The following is a 10206-nucleotide window of genomic DNA, read 5'->3' as shown; positions in this document are numbered from 1 at the left end:
AGTTTTTATAACCGTAGGATATTCTGGCCAAAGAGACCACGGTAGTAACTAATTTATAAATTGTCATTGTTACCAACCAGTGGTCAACATCATTTCAAGACTCACATATCCTTGGCAAGCCTAGGACTAAAGGATTTATTTATATAAATTATTGCCATTATAAAGAAAAATACACACGTGTGCTAGCAAGTGAAGAGTTCTGCACCGATTACAGTATAATTATTGTAATTATACAGTGTGTGTGTGATTACACAACTACACATAAACCATATCAATAAAATATCTTACCTGTTGAGTAAGAAAAAATCTCTGGGTCACATTTACTTTCAGATCTCAGAGTTGTCGCCACCTCTGAAAAGCCAAGCCGATGCTGATTCGGGTTTTATTACGGACTCTGTCGTTTTCCATTTTGCTTGCAGACTCTGCTCTGTTCGGTGTTTCTTTGTTTTTACAACCAGTGATTTACCTGGAGGTTTGCAGTTTTGAATGATCCATGGTAACTTTTTCTCGTTCATTGTGACAACAAACTTTCAGCTTCACGCTACTCCCACACATGCGCTACAGTAGCCAGATCTTATTTTCTCTGTGTACGGATATGACGTCAACACGCATGGGCAAATGACGTACACTACCGTTCAAAAGTTTGGGGTCACTTGCCTGAAATGTTTCTCATGATCTTAAAAAACTTTTGATCTGAAGACGAATGCTTAATGTTTGAAATTAGTTTTGTAGACAAAAATATAATTGTGCCAACATATTAATTTATTTAATTACAAAACTAAAATTTTATTTAAAAAAAATTGTTTTTGAAATGGATGACTTAGACTGAATAATTAAGAAAAGCAGCCACTAAGTGCCCAGCATATAGATGGGAACTCCTTCAATACAGTTTAAAAAGCATCCCAGGGTGATACCTCAAGAAGCTGGTTGAGAAAATGCCAAGAGAACATTTCTGCAAAATCTATGCATAGTGTGGCCACTTTGAAGATGCTAAAATATAACATAGTTTTGATTTATTTTCCATATTCCCATTTCTATTATTCCATAGTTGTGATGACTTTACTATTATTCTAAACTGTAAAAAAATAATAATAATACAAATAAAAAAATAAATAAAGAATGAGTAAGTGACCCTAAATTTTGAATGGTAGTGTATGTATGCAATTTCCCACGAATTCCGTCCCGACAGCTCTAAAATATAAATAATTATTATAGGTTTATCAAAGTGTATTTGGGTAAAGTAAAGACATGGTTTGGAAGATGGATTTTTGTTGCACTCTCTCATTAATAGCATTTTGTTGTTTTTTAACAAAAAAAAGTTACATAGTGTAGCTTTAAATTGAAGTGCATCTATTAACTGTAGCTTGACTAATAATAGTAAATGACCAGAAATAACAAATAATAGTGTAGTCAAATGAACAGAACCACTGAGTTCACTAAGAAACATTGGAGAGAGTGTACTCTCTCTTCCTTTCTTTTAATTCTTCTTTTTCTCTCTTTGGGATTGAAACTGATCTCTTTGTCTGAATTCTTATAATTTGAACAAATTCAAAGCAGGCATTGAAAATAATGTGTGTAGAAAATAGAAAAGACAGAGATTCCTACTTTCTTATATTGCATGTGATTTAAATAATTTAATCTTTTGCATCAGTCACTTTTTTTACCTGTAGTGGATGCATTCTTTCTTGCTTTGTTAAATGCATGTGTTGTAATAATAGACAATGCTAGACAAACAAACAAACAACAGCATGTTTGCTTAGTAACAGGATATATAATCCACAGTTTTTTGCCTTTCCTAACAATCAATGCATATAAGCCAGCCATGTTTTCTTTTGGCTCAGGTTCAGCACCAAGGGCAGCGTCTTCATTTTCTCCGTTTTGCCAAATCAGAAGAAATATATAGAACAAAGCAAAGCACTGCAATGATTGTTAAAGCAAACATATTTTCCCCCTACCTTGTGTTTACATTAAGTCTAGAGTACATTTTTGACTGTACATATGTATGTGTGTACAATTTTACAGTTCAATGGCCAGACTTAATATATTAAGATTTATTATTACAAGCTTCATAATTGGGCAATAAAAACTCTACACATCTCACTTGCAACAAATTGTAACCTTAATACAAATTAGAAACACTTAGGCTTTTATCTATTTCAAAGATGTATTCAACTCTGGGACACATTTGTATTAGCTTTCTCATCATGCCACTACACCGAAAGCTTCAGATTTGAGAATAAAGGGGATGAAGGGAAAAATTGCATTTGGCAAGGGTGGTTGATTAAATAGCTCTAAAGTGTCAAGCTTCAGGTGACTACATACTAAGTGTGTAAGTGTGTGTTTGTGAATTTATGCAAATTTAACAGTTTAGCAAGGTACCATTTGGCTGTCCATTGAATGACAAAACTGAAAAACCAAGGCTATCCACCAAGAAAAGATTATAACAGGGGGCAACATACACTGAAAACCCTAATAAGTTCATAGCACTCATTTGATTAACTCGTTCCCTCAATTACATTGAGGAAGGGGATCTCCAAAAATGTGAGTATTTCAGTTAAAGGCAGTGGTGGCTCAGCGATGGGCAGTGGTGGCTCAGTGGTTAAGGCTCTGGGTTACTGATCAGAAGGTTTGGGGTTCAAGCCCCAGCACTGCCAAGCTGCCACTGTTGGGCCCTTGAGCAAGGCCCTTGACCCTATCTGCTCCAGGGGTGCTGTATTATGGCTGACCCTGCACTCTGACCCCAGCCTAGCTGGGATATGTGAAAAAGAAGAGTTTCACTGTATATGTGCAAATGTATAATGTGTGATAAATAAAGAAAATTATTATTAATTATTAAAGTAAATTGGTGTTCAAGTAGAGTGAACTTAAACTATTTAAGTCGAGTTAACAAGATGCAAGACTTAACTCAGATTTGCTATTTAAATGTTGTTTCTACTGTTGTTAATAATTTGAATTGATTTGATTCAAGATCAAATCAAGATTCAAGATTTGATTTAGATCAAATAATAGCACAGCTCTAACAAAGATGATAACTAATTCTAGGTCAGTCATTAAATAAACATAAGTTTCCACAGAAATGCATATAAACCTGCACTTCAGTTGCACATGCACAAGGAGAACTGAGAGTGTTAACAGGGTCGAACTTGACCAAAGGACAACAAAAAGCTAAAACATCTATTAATTATTAATAACAACTATTTAAATGCCCCATATGTTCCCTCTGACCAAAGAAACATAATTAAATAATTCAAGTTGCAAGGGATTGTGGGTATTCCCCATAGCCTCTATTTTGTACTCGATAGTTTGAGTTATTAACACTTAAAATCTTAAGTATATTGTTAAGTATATAGTTATTAGCCCAAAACTTGACATTTCAAGTAGCTGAATACTTAATTTAGACAACTTGATATTTCCAGTTATGTCAACTTTAGGGTTTACAGTGAAATTCAAGTTTGCTTATTGAAATCCTGGTGTGTTATGTTGCTTTACTGTTTGATGACATGATGATTGATTTTGCTTCATGGCTTTTCCTTCAGGCTTATTATTGGCTGACTGATGATTTGGACCACTTATAGAGCCCCTTACTTCTCAGATGAAAAGTTTATTGTGGTTGTGTTAAAAAAACAATAACTTGGTTGCAATAAGAAACAGTTTTTTGCATGCTGCATGTTTTTTGCAAGCTGAATTAAAGAAAAATGTAAGTTCTTCACACTACACAAAAATACTGTATGTTCTTATGCATTGCATCAGTTGATCTTTTACTGTACACACAATTCACAATTATTAGTCAATATGGCAGAATCAACCTGACCATTTTTATGATCAGGTCAGGTAGAAATAGAATAACTCCTTAAGGTAACGACTGTAAAAACAAAGATTTTTAAAACATTTTCACTTTTCAGAGTGTGCATATTTTTAAGATGACTTTAAATCGTAGCCTACAGCTCTTCAACCTGTTGATGTAAATGTTTTATATATTCTTCTAACATATAGATTATGAAGCCTTATGTCCTTGGAGTCGACAAGCAACCATGCTATCTCATCCCACGATTTATCAGCAAATCGGCCCGGTCGCTATGATGGATCAATCACATTGCACGAGCTGATGCAAATGACCCCGCTCTCTCCCAAGAACTGTTTCAAGACGAACATGGCGGCAATTTAACATTTGGCCAAAATGACTGTGGATAATTTGGCGGGAAAAGATCCCACTTTGTCCGGCCACGGAGGCGAAATTCGGTGCGTTGAAACAAGAAGCGTTCGCGCTTTTCACCAGAAATCCCGGAATCAGAGGGAACGGCCAGACGGTGGCTTTTCCGTATTTTAGCTGCTCTGCGCAAAAGGGTATAGCGGAACCCATGCTAGACGAGGAGGGAGAGACATGTTGTTACAGATAGCTGAGTTTTTCTCTGGAGAAGCAAGGAGAGAGGGGATTCGATAATGAAAGCAGTAATCCCCCTGAAGGCACCAACGGATTGGTAATTGCAGAATCGCGGAGGTGAGACACAGCTGGTCGTTAGGCATCGTTTAGTGGGCAAAACTCAAGGCAGACTCTTGTCAATGACTATTGTGGCAGAAAAGCCCCCACGGTGGAGTCAGCCAGCGCCGCACTTCCCCAAAATATGACCAGCGGTGCTCGGAAGTGTCGGCAGCGAGATGACGGTTTAAAAATTTGGTCTGTTCCCCGCGAGAACGAGAAGCCGTTTACCGACTCCGAGAGGGCCCAGCGATGGCGATTGTCCTTAGCGTCTCTCTTATTTCTCACCGTTCTGCTTTCTGATCATCTGTGGTTCTGCGCCGAGGCCAAACTCACAAGGACACGAGACAAGTTAGCATCAACGGACACGAGCGCAAACCACAGAACCGACCTCCCTTCAGCACACAGCATCCTCAGAAGCAACGAAGATGCTATTTTTATAGTCAGTTCTACCGTAGCTTTGTGGCAACTAGAAACTTGTCACCAGGATATTTTGTCTAAAAACTGCTTCACTTTTGTCGACGCCGACCACCTGTGCAGGGGCCTTTCGGAAACGGAGGGGACGCGTTGGATGAACATAAGAGATTTGTACCTTTCCTTTTGTAACTCGTACTCTCTTATGGATTTGCTTTATGGCTCATTAAGTCCGGACAATTTGAACTGCAGCCTTGACGCGATCATGCACGGCGACCTAAACAGATGCAGTCTGTGCGTTCAGGCGTACCAGCGTTATGACCTGCACGCTCAGGAGAAATTCGAAGAATTTGAGATGATGGCAGACAAATACGAGACGGATGTATACTCAGTAAGGACGTGCATGGAAGAATGCAAGGTAGGGCTTTATTATCTGGATCTCAATGTTGGCAGTGAATAGAGTTGGGTCTTCATTCTCAATCGTCATGGTAACTGGTGACAGAAACATGGTGATGTTTGACTGTGTAAAAAGTGCATTTCGTGTTGTACACTATTGTTTTCTAAGCAAATTTGCATTTAAACTTTTCCTGTCCTCTTGCTGACATTTATTCCCTGGTTGGGAACGTGATCAACGCAAACCCCCATTTTTCTGGTCTAATCTTACACAGAAAATTAAATGTGGCTGCTGATCCAAGGTTACTCTGTCAATGCACAAAAGTGTGTGCGTCATTCTATAGCGCGCAGGTGCCTCCGCGCGCGGCGTCTCTCTTCGCCCCTGTGCGGAACAACTGAATATAGAGCTGCTCCGCCAGGTGTTCATTCACGTCCACCACACTGAGTACATTTCAATAACGCTAATAGAGCACAAGAGTCTTTTTTCTCTCGCTCATTGGTTTTGTTTGCACATCACACAGTGCTTGCTGCAACAGGGTGCCCTCTTAACCGCCATAAACTTGACATTAAGGTTAATTTTCGAGCTCTCGCTGTCATCTTAAACGGATTACTCCCCGGTGAGGAAAAAATGGCACACTGTGCAGTTCCTGTGTGTGCTGAGAAGTAAGCTATCTTGCTGGATTCTTTAAGCTTTGTGTTGTAATAAATGGTCAAACATACCGAGAGATTGTAAGCTGTCGTTTAAATGAAGGAGGTACAGGTAAACTGGCGAATAAGTGGGTGCATTTTGCCTATTCACTGGCTCATTTGGCAAAGGACTCCTTGCTTGCTCGCGCTTTGAGTCTGCGCTGTCTGTTGTACTGAAACATGCTCATTCATGTCACTGACCAGACATGCCAACATCTACAATAATACAATAGGCAGGACTGAGCTTTTTATGCAGGGGACATATTTAATCATTATACACTCAACAAATGAAGTCATTGCCCTTACTTAATTGAATTTTAAAAAGTGTATTTTTTATTTTTTTTTACAAGCAATTTAATTTCTTTCATTCAAATTAAGTCAGTTTTATTGAGCCAACATAATTCAGTTGGATTAGGTTAAATCAATGTACTATAGTAGTTTTAACTCAGCTTTATTTGGTGCGTCAAACTAAATTGTTTAATTATTAATTTAATCAATTTTCTTATGTTGGTCAAACTGTCAATCTGATAGCAAATACTTATAGAGCTAAGCAGCACATGAATCAAACATCACTTGAAAGTGGAAGTGCATCCTCAACCTAAGCTCAAGCACCAGTCTTCACCACAATGGTAACCCCCAAAACTCCAGCCTAACAGACACTCTTTATAAATACCAATATAACAAAAATTTTCACATTAACAAATAACATCCTATTCTTATCCAAAACAAGGCAACACTTTACAAAAAGGTTGTATTTGTTAACATTAGTTAACAACATTAGTTAACATGAACCAACAATACAGAATTCTTTAACAGCATTTATTAATCTTGGCTAATGTTAATTCAAACATATAGGGTACAATGGGGCTAAAGGCACACCTTAAGGAAAATGTGCTTTTTTCTGGTCACAAAATGTATCAAGATTTAAATAACTGATTTCTTTTTATTGAATATTGATGGAGTAACATAATTTGTGTGAAAAGAAATAATAACGGAAGGTTGTTTTGGTTAAAATTATAAACAAATTTAAAGGTGGTGAGGGAGCCTTTTACCCCTAACTTGGGGTATCATGTCGATATAGTGCAACATTTTTCAACTAATTCAAATAATTGAGACAGCAAGATGCTTTTTTGAGTAACAAATTAAGGTAAGCTTACTCAAAATAACTACTTCAGAAAATGGTGTATGATTTCCTGTAATTTTCAGTCACTTTAGGCATTTTATAACATCTCAAGTCTTCTATAAACAAATTAATCTACATTGTGATTGGATGAGTCAATGTGAGCCCACTTTGAATTTTTTTTAGAACTACTCTTTTTACCCCAAATACTATCCTTTAACTTATTGGACAGTTATTAAAAAACATTTGATTAAATTACCTTGAACAAAACTGAAAATGATAATAAGTATTTTGTCTCAAATAAACATGTTAATTACATGAATTTTTATTAGCTACATACATTTGCAAAAATGTTAAAAATATTAAAATGTAGATTGCCTCAAAATCAACCTTTAGACACCACATGAAAAGATTTCATGGATCCGGAAACTTGTGCAGTGAATAGTGACATACAGGTTTTAGGAATGTACTGTGATTGGTTGTTTTCACATGTCAATCAGACAGCCGCTCGCAGATTCTTTTTGAGGAAAACACAGAGAAATCAGGCTTGAGAGATTATTAAAATTGATCATCCAACAATGATTGAAAATACAAAAACTAAAATCATTTTCTCCATGATTCATTCATTATGTTGCGCTCTTTTAATTTCGGTTTAGATTTAGTTTTTTTTATTTATTTTTTGAACTCCCATTTTAATTTTTTATTTAAATATTTAGTTTAGTTTTATTTTTTCACTGTTAGTTTTCGTCTTAGTAATTGTTTTCGTTTACGATAATAACCTTAACCAGAGATCTTCTATACAAATAAAACAACCTCTGCACTTTTACCATAGGAGAGAGTGTAACGTCAACTAGCTTGCTACGACAGTGTGTCACCATTGGCGGATAATCTACAAATGAATGGGGAGAGCCGTAAACTGACACCTACCTGTTGCAAAATCGTCCATGACTTCTCTTATAAAATAGCAATTCTATCATAGTAAACTCCACACAGTTAACTCCAAAAGGATTTTTTAGTGTAAAATATGTTGAAGATTGGCAGACAGGTGGTCAGTTCATTAAGTGATTAACTGTTTCCTCACAAAAGCAGTTTATTCAGTGTAATGAAGCATCTCCTCCATAGACATCCATTAAAAAAGAGTGGCCTCTTGTCTCCTCGCCAGTGTACCGCCCACAGAATGTCTATGGGACCGCTTTGTTACGCTATGTTATGCTAACTTTGTAGGTTCACCGTTTAGATGGGCTCTGCTTTGACCCCATCCAATCCCATGCAAAGCATGCTGGGAAATGGAAATGCCCTGCCCAGTTTTATCAATGCTACAGAAAGTATTCATGCAGTCCAAACTCAAATAGATTAAAAGTGCTGTAAGTGATTTTAGCCATTCTACAACCACGAGACTGAGCCTTTATATTAGCCACACCCCCTCTTTCCAAAACCCCGAACTCCAAAGATACCAAATTAGCTTTATTGAGACCGGCATTGTACAGAAACGGTTGTTAAAAATAACAGCAGCAAAATAGTGTTCTCAACTGACAACTGAACAACATGGCTTAAAAAAGGCAGTAAAGTCCCATTCACACCAGAGACAGCAGCACAATCCTATTCATTTTCAATGAGAGCACAGCGACTTCCGGTGACACGAGCTGCCGCGGCCGTTGGCGACAGAGATCGTCGTGGAGAGCGACAAGACAAGTTGAATAACTGTAAACTTTATGCAAATGATGAGCGACATTCACGAGCAACTGCCAATGAGAGTGAAAACATCAGAGCTCACGTCATCTGTCCCCTGGCAGACTGGGGACGAGTGCATGCACGACAGAGGAGAAGTTTCAGCGTCGTGAGGGATTTTTACTGTTCTATATAATTTGTCTGTAACCACATGCATGGATATATTAAAACAATGATGCGTGGAAAAGCGTGTCAGAAACGGTCTGCATTCCGAGTGAGTTTGATTCATTCATTCATGATAGATTGATTGTCTTATGATTTAATACATAATAAAACACTCTACACTGCAGAATGTACAATTTTAGAGAAAAGAGAACTGATTCCTTGTCAAACTGTAATGATATCTTAATTTAACCAGTATTAGGTCTCATCTGTGATCAAATTTTTAAACGTTATTGCCAGACGTGCAGTCCTCCAGTAATGTTACAGCGACAAACAGCAGGAATGCCCACTAGAGACACAGATCACAGAGTCTAGCGACACCAAGCCACAAAGTCGCTGGCAGTGTGAGCGCAGCGTAAGTCTCAATAATTTGCTGCAACTACAACACTATGAGAATGTGCAAAATGATTGACAGGTTGAAAGCATCAATGTCCGCGGACCGCGGAAACTGTTTTGTTTGTTGTTTACAGAGTCTAGAGCTGTTACAGAGACAGGTGAGATATTTTACAACACTTATTTCAGTAATATCTCTCAGGGAGTGGGAAAATAGAACGCAATGAAATCAAGTTGTGACAAAAGGTTCTAGAATTGTCTTGCTTTAGTTCATTTGAATTAAGTAAACTGAACAACCTGCAGAAATCCTTTTTGAGTGTACAAGCAGTTTGTGATTTACTATATCATTAATTAAAATGTTATTGAGAATTGCACCTAAACATCTATTCATTGAAGTCTGTTTTGCAAATGTTAATCATAAGCCACAACAATTGATTGTCTTTAGTTTGAAAAAAAAAAAAAAATATGACAGTGACAAAACATTTGTTGGTTTTATCAACAGTTGTTTCAGAATAAAACAGTGGACTGGGCACTTCTCATAGAAGAGTTGTGCTTATTTCAACCTGTTGATGAGTTCATTTTGCACATTGGACAGTTTATACTACCAACTATTTTTTATCTTTACCATATCTCTTATACAGTGAAATGACAATACTACAAAATTGCTTTTCAGAAATCTCCCAAATGAATAATCTCTCTGCAACAGCATGTATACAGAACAGTTATTTCTATTAAATGCTTATTGTTTTAGAAATTTTGGCAAGTAGCCTCAAATGAGTCTTCAGTTTTATTTTGGATGTTAAGTCTACTCTTTCCCATTGTTTTTGTGGCAAGCAAAATACTGTAAGTGACAATCTTATGTGGCCATTGCTGTCATGGTATGTCTGAAGAT

The 10206-nt window shown here is 37.1% G+C and overlaps 1 protein-coding gene across 1 annotated transcript in view; it reads left to right on the top strand.

Annotated features, from left to right (window-relative positions):
• Positions 1–3596: 3596 nt before the first annotated feature.
• The window catches only part of nalf1a (NALCN channel auxiliary factor 1a), a 321419-nt gene continuing 314809 nt past the window's right edge, over positions 3597–10206 (top strand). Inside the window, exons 1-2 of the mRNA XM_051702545.1 lie at positions 3597–3697; positions 3994–5309. Coding sequence (XP_051558505.1) covers positions 4623–5309 — 687 coding nt within the window. The 5' untranslated portion in view covers positions 3597–3697; positions 3994–4622. The remainder of the gene's footprint in view (positions 3698–3993; positions 5310–10206) is intronic.

This window comes from Myxocyprinus asiaticus, chromosome 7, assembly GCF_019703515.2.
Source record: "Myxocyprinus asiaticus isolate MX2 ecotype Aquarium Trade chromosome 7, UBuf_Myxa_2, whole genome shotgun sequence".
NCBI classification, from domain to species: domain Eukaryota; kingdom Metazoa; phylum Chordata; class Actinopteri; order Cypriniformes; family Catostomidae; genus Myxocyprinus; species Myxocyprinus asiaticus.
This window is presented reverse-complemented; position numbering and strand designations above follow the sequence as displayed.